This window comes from Puma concolor, chromosome B3 (assembly GCF_028749965.1).
Source record: "Puma concolor isolate L17-30 chromosome B3, mPumCon1.1.hap2, whole genome shotgun sequence".
NCBI lineage: Eukaryota > Metazoa > Chordata > Mammalia > Carnivora > Felidae > Puma > Puma concolor.
This window is the reverse complement of record NC_141672.1, coordinates 38,702,643-38,725,593: the sequence shown is the minus strand read 5'-3', so window position 1 is coordinate 38,725,593 and position 22,951 is coordinate 38,702,643. Positions and strand designations below refer to the sequence as shown.

At 40.0% G+C, this 22,951-nt stretch overlaps 1 protein-coding gene across 3 annotated transcripts in view; it reads right to left on the bottom strand.

Annotated features, from left to right (window-relative positions):
* Positions 1-16: 16 nt before the first annotated feature.
* The window catches only part of PPP2R5E (protein phosphatase 2 regulatory subunit B'epsilon), a 151,003-nt gene continuing 128,068 nt past the window's right edge, over positions 17-22,951 (bottom strand). For 2 of the 3 annotated variants that reach the window (XM_086709587.1, XM_086709588.1), the window contains exons 6-14: positions 21,784-21,914; positions 21,606-21,665; positions 20,515-20,623; positions 19,044-19,097; positions 18,891-18,941; positions 16,984-17,103; positions 12,213-12,340; positions 10,072-10,173; positions 17-4,860 (exon numbers count right to left, since the gene is read on the bottom strand). In XM_086709587.1, coding sequence (XP_086565713.1) covers positions 4,761-4,860; positions 10,072-10,173; positions 12,213-12,340; positions 16,984-17,103; positions 18,891-18,941; positions 19,044-19,097; positions 20,515-20,623; positions 21,606-21,665; positions 21,784-21,914 — 855 coding nt within the window. In that variant the 3' untranslated portion in view covers positions 17-4,760. The remainder of the gene's footprint in view (positions 4,861-10,071; positions 10,174-12,212; positions 12,341-16,983; positions 17,104-18,890; positions 18,942-19,043; positions 19,098-20,514; positions 20,624-21,605; positions 21,666-21,783; positions 21,915-22,951) is intronic. The other variant, XM_086709589.1, reaches the window with a different exon arrangement.

Below are 22,951 nucleotides of genomic sequence, written 5' to 3'. Positions count from 1 at the left end.
CACACACACCGCCAGGCACCTGAAAACTCTTCGCTGCTTTATTAGGATGCACCCACAGTACAGAGCCTCTCACATGGCTGTGAAAGGGGAAGGTTACATTTCTCTTTGGGAGCACCTTCATTTTTGTTTCTGTTACCACTTTGAAGAAAGTAAATCATTTTTCAAAGAAAGACATCTTAAATTCCAAGTGTTTCAGATTCAGCTTGCATTTTGTTGTGTTTGAAAAGGAAGTAGCATATTTTAGCCAGAGCTGGAAGATTGTTTTGTGGCATTTGAACTTTGATGTGGATCAGAAGTCTTCACTGTCTGGTTAAACCAGTCTATAATTTTCATATGCAACTTTTCATATCAAAAGTGTTTCATTTTTACCTCTGCCGACAAACAGATGCTGTTTTAAACACACACACACACACACACACACACACACACACACACACACGCGCACACACAATTAAATTGAAAACCAATACGAACCACGGCATTTCTAACAGGGAACATAAACTTTTGCTGCCCTCTCCTGCTAAAACAACAGAATACTACAATACCAAAAGATTGATGAGGCTAAAGCGAAATTTTCAAACGAAAACCAATGGATATGTCATTCTCACGAGACCTCAATCAAAAATCAGACAACAACCAGAAAATGTATTGGTAATATTTATATTTGAAAGTTCCCCATTGATACATGAGGTCTGGATTACAACTTATTTACAATAAGTGATTTCAAAAAAAAAAAAAAGTAAAGAAAGAGAAGGAAGGGAGGGAACGGAGAAGGTAGAAGGGAAGGAAGGCAGGAAGGAGGCAGGGTGGGGCGGGGGAAGGGTGGGAAGGAGGAAGGGAAGAAAAGGAAACCTATATTCATAGACATCATAAACTGGGATGTTTATTTCCAAGAGAGAGATTACTGCTGCTATCGTGCACAGGAAGCAGCACAAATTAACATTCCACTAGATCAAAATTTGCTCAACTTTCTCTCAAGATGCACAATCCTTTTAGATTTTCAAAATTAAATACTGAGAAATATAAAACACGTTGCCAATATGCCTACTACAAAAATCCTTTGTGGGTCACTCCTTAACTTCACTCAGAGAAGCAGCTGAGCCAGAATATAAAAATAAAAATATTGATGTGCAAATAAAACACCACTGATCATGTCTGGTGCCACCTTTTTGCTACAGGTGACACAACTTTGTGATAACATTGGTAATAGCATCAAAAGAGAGAATCTCTTCACTTCCTGGGCCAGCTCAGTGCACCTAATTAAAGGCAAAGGACAAAACAGAAGGGGGAAAAAAAAACACAGAAAAACTCTGAAGACTTAAAAATGCCAGTAACATCCATACATCTTCCCTTTCCCACCCCCCGATCCCCACAAAAAAATAAAAAAGCTTTTAAAGCTCTAAATATACTTTTTTTTTTTTCTTTCCATAGTGTGATTGAGCCTAGGGCTATACATTTCTGTATAGCAGGTGCAATTACAAGCAATTCCTGGCTCTTTCCTGGACTGTCCCACGCATAGAAGGAGGTACAAAATAAATTAAACCCTTCCATTTAGGCAAGCAAGCCCAAGATGAAGGAGCATAACCCTGCTTGTGAGTATCCAGCGGCATCGAGGGTATTAGTTATTTCTTACTTTTTTTATTTTTTATTTTATTTTATTTTTTATAAAAAACAGTCAGATGTCAGGGAGAGCAAAATATAATAAAATTTAAAGGAACAAAAACGCAACACGGGAGGGAAACAACTGGGGACCACTTGCACAACGAGAAAAGGAATGCATGCTTGATTCAAAGTATGAGATGGGTCAGTTCACTCACATGGTTGTTCTAGGCCCGCAGCCTAAGACCTCGGCATCATTCTAAAACCACAGGGTTTGGTTTAATTTCGTTTTTTGTTTTTTTCTTCCAAAGACACTCTTTATCCTATCCCTGAAACCAATATGGTAGGGATGAGGCTGGAGTGATCGTCACTCACTAACTACAATATTTGCTATTTAAAAAATATATTTATATATAGTTCTGGAAATTATGAAGCCAACAAAATAGAACACAAAGATGCATTTGTCACAATTAAGTCAGGCTGCAACAACAGCAGAAATGTGGGAAAGGACAGAGAGAGGGGGCTGCTGTGAATGCAGCAAGTACGGCCTTAACTATGTCACAGAGTGCAACAGTCAGGTCACCTCGGTTACTCTGCGCCACCGGACACAACATGACAGATGTCACATTGTCACTTTCGGTTTAAAAAAGGAAAGACAGCGTTTCTTCTCAGAAGTTGCCCTATACATTTTAGACATAAATTTATAATTGCTTCTGTACATATGTCTAAAATTCGGCTTTGTTCTTCTCAGTTTGGAATGGTCAACGTCCAGATTTAACATCAAGGGTATCTGTGCAGTCCTCACCTTTGCTCGGAGGCAGGGAGAGGTGCACGACAGGATCCTCGTTTTTCTCATCGCAAATGACTGCATTTCGTTGTAATGGGCAGAGAGTTCATGAACCAGGGATTTTAAACGTCCTCTATCTAAAAAGATGAATTAATGGCAAACAAGTTTATACTGTCAAAAACAAATGTAATGCAGACTCAAAACTAACGGGGCTCAAATCAAAAGAGCTAAAGGAGATGATTTGTTACAAATTTATTTTTTATCTTTAGTGTTTGAACTTGCACCTTTGCTCCAGCACTTTTAAAGTAAGTTGTTTCATTTCAGCAGCCTCTGCCAGCTTTACATTGAATCCCCATTAATGTTCTTTAAAAAAAAAAAAAAAAAAATCTTCATTCAATTAAACCATGTTGTGTTGGGTGTTGCATATGACTCTTTTACTGCTGTTTCTTTTTCAGAATTAACATAGCCAAGTTTTGTTTTTGTTTTACAAAGTTACTGAGATGACAATATCCATAATTAGCAGACTTTTTTTACGCACAAACTGTGACCTGATAATCCTGAAACACTTAATAGGGGAGAAAGGTCAGCGGCTTTTATTTTCCTTTTTTCTTGGAAACGATAAAACTGCATATTCTACTTTATATTTAAGTGGAAGGAAGAAAATATACAAGTCCATATTGATATTATATTTCTATTAAGAGCAACAACATTTCATATGTTCATGTTTGCTACTATCACAATTCAATACATGAACACAGAATCAGCCCTATGCCACGAATACTGCTGGAGGTGAAGGTTTAGGATTATCAACTCACTGCTGCCACGTCCATAACAAGCAAAAGCATCCTGAAAATAAATTCCAAAACACGTATCTGTCAGTACATAATAATGCAACCGCATCAGGTTAAGTACATACTGGACACAATTTTCATCAGCATCTTATCTCCCCAAGATGTAGTAAGATTCCTCTTTTAAATACAAAGCAGAGAGCCAATAAGGTATAGATCTATAATACAGCCCTAAATTTTGTTTTTGTTTTTTTCTTAAACAATTTGGTCACAATGCACCTTTGATATAAAAGCATTTTTAAACTTTATTATTAATACTCAGGACATTAGGGATTTCCAGATTTTTTTTTTCAGTAGCATTTGTAGAACCACTTTTGGTAACAAATACAGTAGTTAGGAATACGCATCCAATTCAGAATGCATAATAATGTTTATCCTGAATCCTTTCTGGCTAAAAACAGGGCTGGCGCTATGATGAGATATAGAACGAGAATCTACAAAAAACACTGTAATATGTTTGTTTTTTCCCAGAGGCTACATCCTCTTTTGCTGGAATACTTTATAAATACATATTAAAAAGTAAGGCAACAACTCCAAACAGTCCAAGCTGTTTGCTCAACTCTCTTCCCAATTAGATTCACAATCCTGGTGATCAATCTCATGGTTGTACTGTTTAGTGTTTGTCTTTCTTATTACAAAATGGTCCAAAAGGATGTTTTCTGACATTTCTCAAACATCTCTGGTATGTGTGTTCAATGATGGATGCAACTAATACTGGTCAGGTACTGAAGCCTATGATGTCCCAGTACCTGTTTTCAAAGGATTCAAGACATTGATTTGGATCCACCATAACCTGGATGCATGAACCCAAAATTCCCTTCCCTACTATGTTTATCACCTCTTCTCTTTTACTCCTAATTTTAAAACTAAAGGAGTACCAGGACTACCTGGTTACTGGAAAGATGTTCACTCCAGTAAACAAAACTTTTACCAGGGACCTTCACAATTCATGGCCCCCTTCCACATGGACATTCAACTCATGAAGATGTGCAAAAGGAAAAGATGTTAAATTACAGTCAAGTTACCCAGAGGAGGATGTTATACAAACTGATAAGGAAATGACAGTTTTTTTTTCTTCCATTACTATAAATACATTTAACAGCTTAGCAGAAAGACAAGCTAAATTTAAGATTGTTCACATTTGAAAATTGTTTCATACTCTCTGCTAAGGATAAATAAGGAACTCCTGATAATAGAATTTTAACATAGCAATTTCATCAACAGATCTCTGAAGACTGTTTTTTGTTTTTTTGTGTTTTTTTGTTTTTTTTTTTTAAAGAGGGTTAGAACAATGATTATGTTTGCAAAGTTCTGAGAAGTCCATCTACTGTCCAAACTTTGGACTGAAGTCCTTTTTTTTTTTTCTTTTCCTTTACTTAGAGACAGGTATATACAGTGCTGTTGTAATAATGAAACAAATGTGAAATCTACTGCAAAGGTGCACAATACAGAAAACTGTTCCTCCCATCTTCTACTACATAAATGTGTGACTCCACAGGTTAGTGATGCGGCTGTCGTTATTTCTGTTAAGTTGGAATTATGCCATCACGTCTAAGACCTCTCTTTAATTCCAGATCCTCCAGTTTTTTCCACAATTCTTCACGTTCCTTTTCTTTCTTTTTCTCACTGGGGAGAAAACAGAATACAAGGTAAACAACTAGGAAGGTCGGAAACGATTACCTAACCCTAACTGCCCCTACTCTTCCCCATGTACATTTTAGAAGTAGTCTTTGAAAAGTTTGGTGTTAAGCCTGTGGGTATTTCTTCATTTCGGTTTTTCTCTTGCTTTTTTTTTTTTCTTCATACTTACATACACAGAAACATTGTATTAATGTACTGAGCAAGAGATGACAAGACTATTTTAAGATTTCAAATCAATATTCGTTTTTACTTAGCCTAACAATGAAAGTTAACTTCAAAACGACCAAGAAACAAAAATAGAGGTCACTTCTATGTATCCATTATCTTAAAGGTCCAAAGACGCATTAAGCGATTTTTATTGGGGATCTAGTTAAAATCTAATTTTCTCTTTGCCTCCAAAGAGTTTCTCAAAAGGGATGCTAGGGATGATACTGATGCAGAGCAAGTAGTAGGTCAAGAAAATATACTTTCCCTTTATTATTATCTATTTTCCCTACACCATGTGTAGTAAATCCTTTAGCAGAATCTTGTTCTTGCAAGTATTAATCAACCACAAAATCCATGTTATTAACTTATTCTATACCTATATATACAACCAAATAAAATGTTCTTTCTTTTGTGACTTGAGTTGTAACGATCTGGAAGGAACTTCGTTGACAGTATCATGAATCAAATTTTTAATGTTCCAAGCCTTCAAATTTGGCTCACTACCAATTTGACTGGTAAATTTGATAAATTTTACTAAAAAACTGGACGTCCAAAATAGGGTCAACACATTTTTTTTGCCAAGGACCTTTTATATCACCGTATTTTGATAAAAGAAAGGATGTTAATTTTAACATCAACCAGATAGAAAATACAAAATCAAGGAATATAGGACTATACCGTAAATTAAGTACATTCCCATTTATTAAAAATAACCACTGCTATCCCTAGCTTTCTCATACTGTGATGAACCAGTAAACAGCAGACTCAGGTAAGAGTTGTGAATCTGATCCTTCCTGAAAGTGGGGGCCCTGCCATCTCAGCCACGGGGATATGGTCCCTGTGCCACTTTAGCTAGCCAGGCCTTAACCTCAGTTACAGTACAGTATGCACTCAGGGAAATCCACACAGGTTAAGTGAAAGCTGTATATAATTCCAATGCCTCATATTTTTTAATGTCATCCCCAAGTTTTAAAAAAGTATTTGATATCTACGGCCATACAAATTAACCCCAATCTTTAGAAGTACTTAATTTTATATTCTCATTCTACTAGTCTTGAGGAAATATTTGATTCTGTAGTATAATAATTAATATTATCATTTCATAATTAATATTTTGATAATTTAGGCCTTTATACTATGACTAGTGTCAGCTGTTTCAAATACAATCTGCACAATATGAATTCCAATGGGCATAACAATTTTTCCAACAGGTCTCTATCCGGTAATTTTGACTCTAAGAATTATATCTGCAGGGCAATAGAGACTAAATTAGATGATCCTCCAATCATGAATTCCAAATTCTTAACTGTAAGTAAGCTGTTTGGTAAATTAATCATTTTTGGTTTTTCAGTAAGGTTTAGGAATAATATTAGGTCTAAATAAATGTTACCATAGAACACTGATGGCCTTTCATTTGGAGGGGGAAAAAGGTGTTAAGCAAGGGTTTAGGAACTTTTTAATTTTTAAAATTATTTATTTATTTTGAGAGAGTGTGTGTGAGCAGAAGAGGGGCAGGGAGAGAGAGAGAGAGAGAGAGAGAGAGAGAGAGAGAGAGAGAGAAAGAAAGAATTCCTATTAGGTTCCTCAGGTTCAGTGCAGAGCCCGACACAGGGCTGGAACCCACAAAACCATGGGCCACCCAGGGGTCCCAGGAACTCTCTCTGACTAAAACACAGGTTAAACATATGTTAGGTTCACACTGTCCTAATTTGAACTTTAAATTAAGTGCTGACGTCATTAAAACACCCATCATCTTGTTCCTGAAGCATTTCATTCACATCTCTGATCAAGAGTTGTATGGCTGGGGCGCCTGGGTGGCTCAGTCGGTTAAGCATCCAACTTTGGCTTAGGTCACAATCTCACGGTTCATGGGTTTGAGCCCCGGGTCAGGCTCTGTGCTGACAGCTCAGAGCCGGAGCCTACTTTGGATTCTGTGTCTCCCTCTCTCTCTGCCCCTCCCCTGTTCACACTTTCTCTTGGTCTCTCAAAAATAAATAAATAAACGTTAAAAAAATAAAAGTTTTATGGCATTCAATACAATTTGTCCTGTGGAGCTTTCTTCCAGATGAGTTTTATGCTGACTTATTTAACATCTTTTATACTGACAACTTTACCTTCAAATATTCTAAATATTTCTGATGTAGTTTACTGTCATTCCATTCTTTCCTACTTTTTTCTCTCTCTGTAGGTGGGAATTTTAAAGCTTAACCATACTGTCATGCTAGGATTACTGTCAAATTCTCTTCCAATTTCAATTTCACATCGCACTAATGTTAGCATATGCATATAACAATGTTAGTTATTTCTTCCACTCACCATTTCCAGATTTGTAATACTTAAAAAATTTATCTAAACTGAAACACTTAAACTTGGTGCCATCCAGAAGTAAACTCTTCCATTTAGCTCTTCTCTAATAGTAGCAAATAAATCTCTTTCTTCCCTTTCCCTAGTCTCACATCCAGGGAGCAGCCAACGTTTCCATCTATTCAGTACAATCTTCTATTGATCGTTTAACAAAACATTACCCTTACTTTAAAAAAGTCCTTCTTTCATTAAAAAAAGTCCGGGGGCGCCTGGTTAAGCGACTGACTTCGGCTCAGGTCACGATCTTGCCGTTTCCGAGTTCGAGCCTCGCATCAGGCTCTCTGCTGACAGCTCAGAGCCTGGAGCCGGTTTCAGATTCTGTGCCTCCCTCTCTCTCTCTGCCCCTTCCCCACTCGTGCTCTGTCTTTCTCTCTCAAAAACAAATAAAGGTTAAAAAAAAATTTTTTTTTTTTTTTTTTTTAAAGTCCGCTCATGGTAAGTCACTCTAATACACCAGATCTTCAGAATCAACTTCACCAAGTCTATTCCTGGGCCCCTTGGTCAATAGGTATCTTTTTCAAGGATTTGGTCTATTTAGTTTAAATGATAAGCTACTAAAATTCAATACATATGAATTAATTTAATTCAATTTGAATATTTTAGAAATAAGGTCTTTATTTCTCTTAATGGGATTCTACAGATTTTTATTTCATCCTTATTGAAAGAGGATAATAATTACGGGTTTTCAGTTGCTATAAAAGAAAAGGACATTATGTAAAACACACTCTTTAATGGTACGCCACAGTATGAGAATGGGCCCTTTATTTCCTCTACTTAAATAACACTTTTAAATAAAGACTTTAAGAGTTTGAGCCAAGGAGGGTTATAAACGTAATAATTTACAACAACTGTAAACAGTTAAATTGAAAGTTCCTTAAATTACAAGTACGGCACAACATATCCCATAAGTGATATTTATCCCAATATTGTATAAAATACCCCAGCCTCTTCTGCCTACAGGTAAACCACTTGCCATATTCCATAATTAAATTTGCTTTTCAATATAACCACATTCTGGTAATTTTTTGAAAAAAATCACTATGATAGTCCTCTGCCCCGCCACCAAACCTTTCCCCTCATTGCTCTTTTTATCAGTAAAATGTAAGTAACGCATGCAAAATCAGGCAAAGCAAAGAAGCAAGGGAACCACACAAAGCTCTGTTCAGGAGGTTCAGCAAGGTCTTGGGTCTGAATGCTCGTACACACCCCTGGGATCTTCTAAAGTCCATAGTATACAAAGTCCATACTATACAAAGCTGACATTTGCTTCTGGATCAAAGCGAAACCAGAAGCCCAACTACTAACAAGCTCTCTAGACCTTCCTCAAGTTCTCCAAGTATATCGATGTCAAGGTCTGAATATTTGCATCCCATCCTGCCCAAAATTCTTAGGTTGAGATCCTCACCTTCAAAGGTGATGGGTTCAGTAGCTACCCTCTGGGGAGAAGATTAGGTCATGAAGGCGGGGCCCTCATGAAAGGTATTAGTGACCTTGTAAAAAAGATCCCACAGAGATTCTCTGTCCCTTCTATCATGTGAAGACACAGTGAGAAGGTGCTGGCTATGAATCAGAAATGAGGGCCCTTATCTACCATGCTGGCACCATAATCTTGGCTTCCTGCCTCCAGAACTCAGAGAAATACATTTCTATTGTTTATAAGCTACCCATAGGGGCGCCTGGGTGGCGCAGTCGGTTAAGCGTCCGACTTCAGCCAGGTCACGATCTCGCGGTCCGTGAGTTCGAGCCCCGCATCGGGCTCTGGGCTGATGGCTCGGAGCCTGGAGCCTGTTTCAGATTCTGTGTCTCCCTCTCTCTCTGCCCCTCCCCCGTTCATGCTCTGTCTCTCTCTGTCCCAAAAATAAATAAAAAACGTTGAAAAAAAAATTGAAAAAAAAAAAAAAAAAGCTACCCATAAAACACCCATATGTGGTATTTTGTTAGAGCAAACCAAACGGACCAAGATAAACCCTTTTAGAAAGTCGGACATGTTGAACAAGAAATAATGAAGTTGAAAAATCACATATAAATGAAATCAAGAAGGGCTTTACTAAGCCATAAGCATTTATGTAAAGAATTCAACTGGTTTTTGCTCCCTTTTGGTCACAAACATTTCAAAATTTGTATAATACCAGACTCTTCACCTCCATGTTCTTTTCACTGTCCTTTACGTCCTAATGAATTTGTTGTGTTCTAGAGCAGAAAGTAAGTTCTGGGCCAAAGAGCTAAACAAAAATGGTGCCTCACCCCTCTTGCTGGAGCGAAGTATACAAGATCTGCCCAATTCTAGCTCAAAGAGTCCAGAATGGGAGTGAACCCGGATGGCAAACTACCTGATGGATTCCTTAAATGGGCCCGAAATACCAGTTACATGCCAGGCCCTTAACTCTGAGGCAGAAGAGACACATGACTGAAGGGAAGGAGGAAAGCAGCCTTTCTCAAACTGACCCTTTGCTCCCTAGTGGCACACCAATAAAGACACAGCAAATGAGCATGCAAAAGTGAACACAGAAAGAAATAAACGTGTGTTGCTTATGATTTCGGGTGCGATCGGGCAACTGCGGCAAAGAGCAAGGAGAGAACTCAACAGTTTTGTGCACAGCTGACAAAAAAGCTTTAAAAAGTTACCGCTGACGATCTGACTTGTATGTGGCTGTCAGCTCATCAAACATGGTGCTGTTCATCTCCATAAATGCCTTCAACACATTATACACTAGCGCCACGATAGCCCTGGGAAGCACAGAGACAAGAGAACACGTTGGTTAGTCTTACATAATGGGAGCTGCATGGAAAGAGGGAGAGCGGAACCTGTGTCTGAACGAGCTCCTTGTACTGCAAAATCTCCATCCCTTTTCAGTTGCCACAACTAGAAACGACCTACAGTTCATTTCCACACCAAGAGAGTTCCATTCTTCACTGTTCCGGGCAAGATATCTTTCGGAGGGGTTGGCAGGATTAGAGAAAGAAAAATCTAATTCTGCCCTTCTAATTATTGGTACCCAGAATAGACTTGTCTGTGGGCACTTGTTAACTTCATTTAATACAAAGGCAAGAATAAAAATAAAGCAACTTCACCCTAAAAAGGAGCACCTGTGGTAGGACTAACCTTAGAGACCAGAATTTGCACAGAATTTTATTTTTAAAGTGATAATATACATAATTCATCAAAATCAAAAGCTGTTCTCATGGAAACAAATATGTATGTTATTCATATTCAAAGACAGGATACCGAACCCCTGTAAGTTGGGCAGTTTAATGAGTTGAGTTTCTAGTTGTGATCTAGTTCAGTCCATTCACTCCTGCTAAGTTCCCTTGCCAACCTAACACATGTGTTGCTGAGGTGACCGGCAAGCTGGTGATGGCTGCCGTTAGCTGTGGAACATAGCTAAATGGCCAAAATGGCGGCACATAGATTCATCAAGTGGAAGAATAAGCTCTTGACGTCTTCAGGACTATGCCCATGACGGGCTCGATATCTTCAGACTAGAGTCTAAACAGCACTGCCCTTTGCAAAAATGCCCATTACTTCTGTTTTGCAACAAATCTGCTACCAACACCACCGAAGAAGGCACTGGTAAAAGTCAGGCCATAGGTCAAAAAAAACCGTGGGTTTGATGCTTCCAAAACATAAATGTACCTGCTGTGTCGTTCTGCCCTGTGCCTATTAAAAGGAAAACTTAAGCTCCCTTCTGTTGAGGGAAATGACCTTCTCACATACAATGGATAGTGATGGACAAGAGCCAGATACAGTGCACTGAGCAGCTACAGACACTTGCCAAAACCACTCTCTACATCCCCAAGAGACTACCTGCATAATGAGAATTATTTACCAGTTCTTTATTTTTATGAGTTTTAATAACAAAATTTGGCAAATTTGAAAAATAAGAAATGTATATTTTACAGCTGTATGCAAAACTTCTAAACGCATACTAAGAATATACTTAATTACATCTTACTAATATCTAATACCACACTAAATTTTCTTTCTATTCCAGAGACACATGTAAAGCCATTCAAATACAGAATGCTTTAACCTTCATAGGACTAGATGTTAAACATATCCTTCAGTGATTTTAAACTTGTCTTCCTAGAGAACATTTGTAATGACAGACTTGGGTTTTTAAGAAATGGATCGTGCTAAAATGCAAATCAATTCAAAGCACTTTCCTTCTTAGGACTCCTTAGTATTTCCTTATCATCCACTGGTGAAGGTTCATGTGGGGAGGGAGGTGAACTCTCCCTTTCCACCCCATCTTCTAGCCACCTCCCCCAAAGACCTGGTAATTTAGCCCTCCCAAACTTGCAGGTTTCAGAACCTGACAGGTGCTTTTTATGTGTTCGTGCCTTTTAATGTGATGATGAGACTCACTATGAAAGGCTTCCCCGTCCCATCCACCTGCCACATTGCTTTAAGAATCCTTTTGAGCATTACCCCCTCGTCAATGTCAGCAACCCTCTCCTCTCACTTTAGACCACCCCCCAAAAAGCTCTGCTACATTCACAGACAAGTCAGGAGCCCCTCATGGAAGCAGAGATTTTAATGTAACTGCACTTAAAAAACACTGTTTTATAAAATATGTTTACTTGTGGGTCTCCCCAACCAGTTAGTGAATTTCTAAAAGACAGGAGTTTTCACATATCTGTCTTCACCAACAGGCACAGCATCTGGCACATGGCAAGACTTTATTAAGCAAAAGAGAAAGAGGGAGGGAGAGAGGGAAGGGCGAGGAGGGAGAATAGGAAGAAGAGGGGAGAAACTGAAAACCTACGGATTCCAATGTTCTTTTGAAATCCTATAAAGACTGGAAAACATGATGGGAAGGATGACATTCGAGTTTTCTTCTATCAAACTCATGATGTATTCATTATTCCAATAATACAGTGCCCTTTCCGCCACCTTTAAAAAGGAAAAGAAAAAGAAAATATTAAGAGAGCAAAAAATACAGATAAAACAAAATTAAAATCTCTCCAAACAAAAATATTTTAAGACTATTTTTATATCATTCAATCAAATGTGAAATTAAGTATTAATCACACTTTACATTGTTGTGGATTTCAAATCTTTTAGAGAGTTCCCAAAAGGTTCATCAATTAGGGGAAGGAAAAAAGTTTCCCTACCTATTATTTCTCTGTATTCTCCTTCAATACTGCCCATTTCATCTGAGCTCACATCTTCCCTCCCAACACTCCAAACACCTTTCCTCTCTAATGCACACTGCCTTCCTCAAGTCTTCAACTCTCTTCTGGCTCCCTTCTTTCATCCTACACACTTCAGACCAACCCCAGGGCCCGGCACGTGGCTGACATTCGGCCACCAGCTGCTGAGAATCACCCAGCTACCCGTCCCCACAGGCCAGTCACATTTGCTCAGCTCGTCCCCTGGCCCAGCCACTGTGCCAACACTGCACACAGGACGTCCCATCCTTGCCACCGTCCGAGGAGTAAGGTCGTGTGCTCCTTGCAGAGATGGAGACACTGAGTCTCAGAGAGGCTAACAACCTGGCAAGCTCACATTGCCAGTAAATGGTGAGCACTGGGACTCCAGGCTCGTGACCACACTCTTTCCACAGTTTATTTCTGGTCCCTTCCTTTGAACTGCATCAGCCAGGAGAAAGTCACTGAGTTCCTGGACTTAGGGACACTGGCTGCGCAGACACCTGCTTGCTATGTCGGGTCCCTTTTCTCTGACCACCATGCTAGCCAATGGACTCTATGAATTCAAAGGAAGGCAAAAAAAAAATAACCTAAACAATCTCAAAAGGAACCTAAAATAAGAATAACCAAACCCCAAATCTCAAAAAGGCTAAAATCTTGACAAGGGTGCTTTTTAGAGTTGGAGAAAAAGAAAAAAAAGAGTGGCTTCTTTCATTCAGAGGGATTAAAAAATTACATTCTAATTTAATGAATTAAATTTACATTAAATTTAAATTTAATAATTTAATGAAATGGTACAAGATGTACCCACCAATAGACTCTGAGAAATTAAGCCTTTCCATTTACATTATTCAACTTGCTTCAAAAAAAAATCCCGGGCCTCATGAGGCACTAGACCCTGAGAGTACAAAGAAGACAGTCATTATTGAATGTTTAGTACATGCCAGGCACCGTGCTACGTGTTTCACACACACATGACCTTATTGAATCCTCACGACCTCACGATGGCACAAGCGCCATCATTTCCATTTTGCAAATGAGGAAAATAGAGCCCAGAGTATATAAGCCATTGCCTCAAATCCGCATGGCTAGCAAGTGGCAGGTTCCAAAGTCCCTGCTCTTAACTTCTTTACTCTGTTATTCCCTTGGAGCTCATATGCCAGCAGGGGAAGGGGGGATCTACGGGCCTATCCTATGTAACCTGTGACAGATGCTGTACCAATAAAGAAGAAACAAAGAGCCCGAGGAAAGAGTGGAATGAACAATCTGGATGACCTGAGAAGGAGTAGCAGCAATGTAACACAGGCGGTAGCATCTAAATGGGGCTCTGAAGGATGAAGCAAAGAAGGATAAGGCATTCCAGGCGGAGGGAATCACAGGAAAGGACGGCAGAAGTGCTAACATGGACGATGGGTCTAGAAACCGTGAAGCATAAGGCGTGGCTGAGGCAGGCAGAGCCAAGGACAAGAGGAGGAACGGGGTTGAGGCTGCTCTGAAACTTACAACCAAAGGGAAGAACTTTTGAAGAGCCCACCAGAGGATGCTGGTACAGAAGGAGAAACCTAGGATTTTCCTACACCCAATTACAAGTCTAATGTTTACCTGCTACTTAATGCTAACAAGTATTTTAATGGATGTATGTGTTACTATGCAAAATCACTTACAGAAAGTCAGTATCCAGCAAAGCCCCTTAAAGAGGAAAGGCAATGCTTATGCAAAGCAAAAATTAGCATGTCTAACACTAGGACAGAACCACTAGTTTCCTGGGACCCACGGTCCTCCTTGCACATGGAGTGGTCTCTAGTGGGAGCCGTCTGACCTCCAAGCCACACAGTGGGCAAGTAGTGAAAGGCATGTGACTACACACAGTGGCGCTTGAAAAATGTTTGCTGGATACACCAAGGAACACTTAGGAAATGAATAAATAAGAACCTCTTTGGGGCACCTGGGTGTCTCGGTTGGTTAAACGTCCGGCTCTCGGTTTCAGCCTCAGGCCATGATCACATGGTTTGTGAGATCGAGCCCTGAGTTGGACTCTGCGCTGACAGCATGGAGCCCACTTGGAATTCTGTCTCTCTCTCCCTCTCTCTGCCCCTCCCCAGCTCGTGTGCAAGTGCGCACTCTATCTCAAAATAAATAAACATTTTAAAAATTTAAAAAAAAAAAAGAAAGAAAGAAAAAGAAGAACCTCTTTACTGTCCTTCTTTCTTTAGTTCTAAGTCTTACTTCTGTCAAATAATTTTGAATTATTTTTTCTTTCTGCTATGGACTACACTGCCTCCCCCTGCCCCCCCCCACCCCCCACCCCGGCCAAATTCATATGTTGAAGCTCTAACCCTCAGTGTGGGTGTATTTGGAGACAGGACTTTTAGGAGGTACTTAAGGTTAAAAGAAGTCATAAGGGTGGGGTCCTAATCCAATACGCTTGGTGGTCTTAAGAGGAGGAAGAGAGAGATCTTCTCTCTCCTCACACACACACCAAAGAAAGGCCATGTGAGGACACAGCAAGAAGGCAGCCAGCCATCTGCAGGCCAGAAAGGGAGCCCTCACCAGAAGCAGGCCAGGCCGACACTCTGATCTCAGACTTCCAGCCTCCACAACTGTGAGAAATACATTTCTGTGGTTTAAGCCACATGGTCTGTGGTGTTTTGTTATAGAAGCCTCCTGTGATCTGAATGCCTGTGTCCCCACAAAACTCATATGTTGAGATCCTAACCCCCAAAGACGATGGTATGAATACAGGGGGCCTTTGAAAGGTACTTAATGTTGTAAGAATGGAGCCCTCATGAATGGGGTTAGTGCTTACACAACAGCACTGATAAGTAAGGATACAAGAAATCTGCAACTCCGAAGAGAGGCCTCACTCAACTGCGCCGGTACCCTGATCTCACACTTCCGGCCTCCAGAAACATAGAAATAAATTTCTCCTGTTCATTAGCCACCCAGTCTGTGGTACTTTGTTACAGAAGCCTGAATGGACATAGCAGTAGCTGACTAGACACTGTCTCCTTTCTAAAGCTTCTGAGCATCATTTAAGGCTCCCTGGTGATCTTAAAAGACATGGGGGGGGGGGGAGAAAAAAGAAAAAAGGAGAGAGAGAGAGAGAGAGAGAGAGAGAGAGAGAGAGTCAGTCAGTCAGTTCTGGTCCTTGCTTTCCACAATGTCAAACGTCCTGATGAAATCTGAAAAGTAAGTTAGACAATCCAGAAGCCTGAGCACTCAGGCCATGCGTAATATGCAAACACCGACACAGTATCCTGCAATTGTGTTTTGGTCTGTTTTTCTGGACATGTGTTGTATCATCTGAATGCAATGTAACGGTTCATATAAATGGCTTCCACTTTTTTTTTCTCTGGGTTGGCTTTGTGGTATAATCGCTAGACTGTCACAGGATCATTGCCTTAACATACTAACATGTCTTTGGGTCAGAAATTAAAACGACAACTACAGCCAATTGTCTCCTACCTACTCAGAATACTGACAGCTCAGGGGAAAAGTTCACCATCAAGTCTACCATGTTAACAGTGTATGATTCTGTGCTACCAGCTACAATCTGAACAATCTGTTCCGGTCAACAGGCAGCACCTAAACAGTTAATCTTCAAGGTGTGTGATGTGGACCTTGGTGAAACAGTGAAAGGGCATAAAACCTAACATGTTTTCGCTCCAGGTCACCCCCTTCCCTCTTGTGTGGGTTCTGCAGCACTGCGGCAATAGGCCCAGTTGAGGAAAAGGTGGCTGGGTTCGCTTCCCTGTGATTCCCCCAGAGTGGCCACAAGGAGGCAGACTGGTGCCACGGGAAGGTCACCAACGTTCACAAGAAGCTACACTGAAGGGACTCCCCTCCTTATGAACTCTTGAGCAAATCATTCTCTGAATTTCAATTTTTTCTTCTAGAACACAGCAGGCAGGGAGGGTGAGGGGGTGGGGAGAGCCCCGTAGGATAATTTGAAGTTTACAAAGAATGCATGTAAAGCATCTAGCACAGTACAGAATGTGTGTGTTCTGTCTCTTAAGCTTTATTTCGCATTCTCTCTTACACTCTGCAGGAACCCTACCAGTCCACCCCTTACTCAGCCATATTACTGGAGACAAATTACTTTACCACTTCGAACTTCAGTGTTCACATCTGTAAAACTCGTAATGCCCTCCTTGCAGAGTGATCATGAACACTGAAGTCACTAGACAGAAAGCATCATCACGGTGGCTGTCCTATTACAGGTGTTCAACATAGAGGAGGTCATTATTAAAATTATTATCATAGGAGAAAATAGCAAATAAAAAACCACAGGTAGCTAGTGTCCATTACATTTCTTTCAATACAAATAAAATTTTACCAAATAACATGTGTTGCACAGGCCACTCTGGCTCATCCTCTATTACTAACCTGAAAATGGGGGCTAGATACACATTTGGCAATTTGTTTAAACAAAGGTTCTTGGATTTTAACAAACTGGGAGGGTTCGATCACATCCAATATTTCTTCCAGCTCCCCAAGGAACATGACCTGTAAGTACATACAAAACGCAAAACCTCAGGTACTTCGTTAAAAAATCCAAATGAATGATGAGAAGTCATGAGAGTTTGTAATGTTTTAAGAAAAATTTACACATAAAACCAAACAGGAAAAAATTAGGCATTGTCTTACGTTAGATGTTCACTTCATAAAGAATTCACCAGAGGGTACTTATGAAAAGCAAAGTCCCTATAGCTTTGAAAATATGATTCCATTTACTTTGGAAAAATTCCTCTACGTGCTACATCTAACCCAGAAGGGGGGGGGGGGGGAGGGAGCACTTACATGTGGCGGCAGGGCCCTTGGGAAACAGCAATGTCCCTGGGGCTCTCCCCTCTTTTGCTCTCACCTAGCTAGCATCTGCCTCCCTATTCTTACTTTTCAAACAGTGGGAAAAGCAGTCGTCCTGCATGATGAACAAAGGTCCACAGTGGCGCATGCAGGTATCTGCTAAGTGTTTCAGCCCCTGCTACGTGCTAGGTGCTCCCGTAGGATTCACCAGTTAACAGAGACGGAGAGACACAAATGAGCAGGTTCACCCACATGCAGGTAGCATTTTAATCCCATTAGCACGCACTGAGCCCATCTCCACGCCTCCACACACTTACGTACACACACACACGTAAGCGCGCACAACTGCCCACCATAAAGCACAACGAGTCTCAGCCTTGGCACTATGTGTCTCAAGAAACTGAGCTTTTAGATCACAAAATGGAGCCAAATCAATAACACAGTCGACTGTTTTAAACACAACGGAAAACTTACAGAGAAATAAAAAAGAGTTACCCATTTAGGCACGGAAAAATAATTACCTTAAAAAAAATTAACTATGCAATTAAAATATGACATATGACAACGTTTTCAAATCTTGAGGTGCATCTGGGCAGCAATGTAGAGTTTAATTTTGTCTAACAGGTATTAAAAAGTCAGAAGACTTCTTGAAATTGTATAAAGTAGGGTTTTGGAGAATTGAAACTGATTTGAAAAGGAGGGTATTTCTGTTAAAAGTAATACAAAGTAGGCAGCTGACTCTTGCCATTTGTCAAGACACATAGAGGAGTTCTCCCCCAAGTCTCCCAAAATGTCAAGCTAACAGATGACCTTTCCTGCTGGGCCATTTTCCACATGGTTTCTATAGAAGAGTGAGTGCAGGTCTGGCACCCAGCTAGGCTCACAGCTAAGCTAAGAGACTTCCTCCCCTACAACCTCCTCACAGGGCACATGGCTGGTTAGGTCTTAGCAAAAGTACAAATGACTGAAGGTCAGGGATTTCCAGGGCCACTTCTGAAGAGCTGGAACTAGAGGTCTGTAACACAGATTACAATTGTAGACAGTAAGATCCCATCTATATTTTAAAATGGGGAGTATTTGGGCTGGTGGCTTTAGCACCTATCTACAGCAACACCAAAACCTCCACACCATGAGGGTGGCCACTAGAAAGGTGACTTCGATAAAGCTAGACAGTGGGGCACGTGACCGGAGCCTGCCTTGGGCTTCCCTGGGACTGAGCGGAGCGTGATAAAAGTTCAGGGCTCAGGAATCAGGGTGGCGGATTCTGACCCACTCCCTTCCACTTAGCGTCTACTCAGGCAGGCTACTTCAGCTCTCCATGCTTCCATTTTAAAACTAGTAACATGTGAATATTTACAGACCTGCCTGACAGAGATAAAATGAAGATTAGACGAGATCATGGATTTTTACACATACTTATCGGCTCAGAGCCTGACACTCTACAAAGTATTTAGTAAGTTATTAACACGCTGACATTAAGCACTTACCTCTTTTTGACTACATGTTTTAGGCCAAAATTTCATTAACCCCCTAATAACCTAAAATGAAAAGGAAAAAAACAATGGTACTTAATTGTCCACATAGACTCTATGAAAAGTAGTCATTTTGAAGTCTTTTGAAATTATGGAAAAAATACTTACTGGTTCTGTGAGTGAAGGATCTTTCTCCAGAAACTGTACTATGCAATATGCCAGCTGGAGAAACAGAAAAATGAAAGACAAAATTGGAAATGCTATATACTCAAAAGGGCTCAAAGATACATCAAAACTTCCTACAAAGTTTCTAGACTCTGGTTTTAGTAATTTCATGTTCAATTCATCCTAAAAATATAATATATATAAAATGAAATAAAAAGCTACTTTTTCAAGCCAAAGACTGACACTAATAACGCCCCAGGGGAATTTTGTTAAAAAAAAAAAAGGATACTGAGACATGAAGTATCCAGCTAATGAAAAGCAGAAATATCACATTCAGTATATTCTGAAAGTATCTCATCTACAGTCTAAGCTACATCGCATGGGCTTCCTTTCTCTCTGTGCCAACATCAACAGCACGGGGTTTTACTGTGGCTCCAGAAGAGTCCTACACGAAAGGCAGGCACTTACTAAACTTCTTGCTGACCGCCTAAAGTGGCCCATGCAGGCTGAAGCGGTTTCATGAAGAGTAAAAGGTTGTACCTGCCACAGTTAGAACCGGGAGAAATGTGAAGTTTTACATCTGATGCTAGCCCAACTAGGTAAGAATTCTTTTACATGATCATGAAATGTGATTTCAAAAACCAGAGGCAAGATTTGTAAAAGGGCTCGTAAAGATTTTTGGACAAGAAATCCACCCTTGCGAAACAACATTTTGATGGTGTTCGAAATTGGAAACATATGGACTAATTTTTCCTCGAAACACAGAATTTCACATTTAAAGAGGAACACTGCTCAGAAAAATGTGTGACATTTTTATGCAAACTCAAAACATTCCCATTGGTTTGGAATACTAAAATTAAAATGCCACTACATCATTTATCTGTCCCCTAGGGACACACGTACCACGCAAGGCAGTGTTAGCATGGAAACCAGACTTGGGACAAGACAGAGGATGCTTTTTAAAGTCATAGAGGCTAAAAATAAAAAGATGTGAAAGTACTGATTGATTTGTTTACTTGGGAGTGTGCTTATTTGCCTGGAGAAAGTGAGAAGGAAATAGTGAATTAACCAAGAGAGGGGGCAGAGAGCAAGTGACAGGCTGATGCAAATGAGGATGAGATCAAATATTCCAGAACACTCAAAAATGATTACAAGTCCAGAGATCTAAATCTGGAAAACACACATATTTTATTCTATGTTCAATATATAATTTTGTGCACTAGTCAAGTCATTAAAGTTCTCTGTAAAATGAGATGGCGGAATAGATGTTCCTCCCTCTTGAAAAATACTCCCATGATTCCCTTATGCATAGAAAACATTAACACACATTTTAATTTTCCTTGGGAAGTATTTTATACTTGAACGAGTTTGTTTGTTTGTTTGTTTGTTTATGTAAGGAAATATCAATATCAAAGAAACACTGAGTTTATAAACTTTTAATTTTGCTTCCAAAAGAACTTGCATAAAATTCTACCTGGGCATGGAAGAGTGATAGGCTCCTGACAGTGTGTAAAGGGATCAACACTTTCACCAGAAACTGTTTGTGTTCTGCCTTAAGAGGTAAAGCAAAGCCATTGATAATACTAGGAAAAAGAAAAAAGAAACATGAATTAGCAGCGTGATCACAACCAGCTAAACCGAGACCACCTGTTCATGGAAGGACCAGGTTAAATCGGAATCAGTTTCTGTTGGGTCCAGAACAACCTAAACCCCACCCCAGCGGCATCCAAGATTTCCCAGTTACTTCAAAGAGCACATTTAAGCAGGAAGGAAATTAAAGAAAATTTGCTGATGATCTCCTGGCATGGGCTCTCATGCTCTTAAACCGAGTAAATGATTCTGAGCAACAGAAAGCTGTTCGATCAAAGACTCTTTATTTTTCCTTCCCCCTAAAACTGCTCACTTATGACCCTTTCCGTTTGTAGACATCATTCCTGGAATTTCTTCTCAGACCAAGAATACCACAGATATAGAGCCCAGCCTGGGGAAATCACAGAAAAAACCATGGGACTCCACCTTCTTTTTCTCCTCCTATTAGGGGGAGAGACTAAGTAATCACATTGTCCAGTTACATTAACCTCCCTTGTGTGTAGAAACCTACACAACAGCTGTCTCTTTCCAATTCATTCCACTCGTCCAGGCAGCAGCTGTTCAAGAACTACACCTGGGTACATGGCTCCTGTGAAAAAGGCAATCCTTCCAATTTATCTGAACTTGTGGTCAAAAGATACGGCAAAGGACAGGTAGCCCAGAAACTAACAAGAAAGAATAAGGTGTTTGGGAGTAACTGGCCTGGCTGCAATCAGATGTACTGTCTCTGTAGCAATGAACAAACTGTTAGCTCTTTCAGTCATTCTGGTAGAATTAGGAATGCCTAATTGTGGAACAAGGGGGAACAAGAAATCACGTCTTGTAGGGTCAGCTGGGAAATAGGCTAAGGCACAAATTAGAGTACCCGATGTACATACAGCAAGAGATCTAGGTCAGAGTTGCCCTGTGCCACTTGAATCTAATTTGCAAAATGTTATTCACCTGAGATTAGCAATTAGCTAAAAACGTGCTTACCTTCCTAATATTTCCAGCAGTTCGGCTACACCATTGAAGTGTTCTGTTTCATAAACAAACCTTTTTTAAAAAGGAAAGAAAGAATAAAGTCAGTACATGATGTTCAATATTTGATGTTTACTTAACACTTCTATGAAACCACCAATTTTACTCGTCCTCCCCCCCACCCTTCACTTACCTTAGAAAAATATTGTTAATCTGTTTTCGGATAAATGCTCTAAGACCAAGAAATTTGCCATAAATTCTGTGTAAGACTGTTTTTAAGTAGTCCCGTTCCCGAGGGTCTTCGCTGTCAAATAGCTCCAAAAGCTGTTGTAAATGAAAGACAGAGTAGAAGTCAGAAGTGGTTTCAGGAAAGGATTTAGGAGTTCTGCCACTCATGATTTAAAATCCCTCCCTCCTTTCCTTCCTCAAAAGTTTATTATGGGCCAGGCACAATGCTAGTCTTTGGAAATACAAAGATAAATCAGTCAGACAAGGGGCTTACATTCTAATGAAGAGATAAACACAATAATAATCATCATAACAACAGTAAGAGGTAACACACATACTGCACTTAGCACGATTATCATGCAACTTTCTAAGCAATCTACTTATGTTAATCCTTCCTATAAAGTAGTGTTATCCCCATTTTACAGATGAGGAAATTGGGGCTCAGAGATCGTTGGGCAACTTGCCCTCGGTCTCACACTAATAAATGGCAAAGCTGGGGTTTGAAACCAAACAACCGATGCCCTAGAGTCTGTGATTTCAGCTGCCGCACTCCTATAACAAACTACCTACTGAGCTCATGTTCCAAACATACAGTTAGGATAAGCCTTCAGCTCTACCCGAGCATGCAGGTAAATGAATCAACCTAAACCAAAGCCAACATCTAAAAGCCCCCAGTGATCCTGGCAGTGTTCTCTTTGTAGAGCTTGGTTCTTGTTACACAGGTGTACTCACTTTGTAAACACTCACTGAGGTGAACATTTATGATTTCTGTATGTTTATTATACATGGATGACATTCTTTGAACTTCCACTCACTTGTAATCTACAGTCAGTAACTGAATCCTGATAAGATATCAACTTATGTCAACAACAAAACCTGTACATGAACGTTCACAGCGGCATGATTCACAATAGCGCAAAGTGGAAACAACCCTAATGGCCATCAACTAATGCACGGATGAGCAAAATGTGCTACAATGGACTATTATTCAGCCCACAAAAAGGAATGAAGTACTGATACCACACGGAGGAGCCTCTGAAACATCATTCTAAGTGAAAGAAGCCAAACACACGGGCCACATACTGTAGGAGCAGGCAAATCCACAGAGACAGAAAGCAGAATGAAGAATGTCC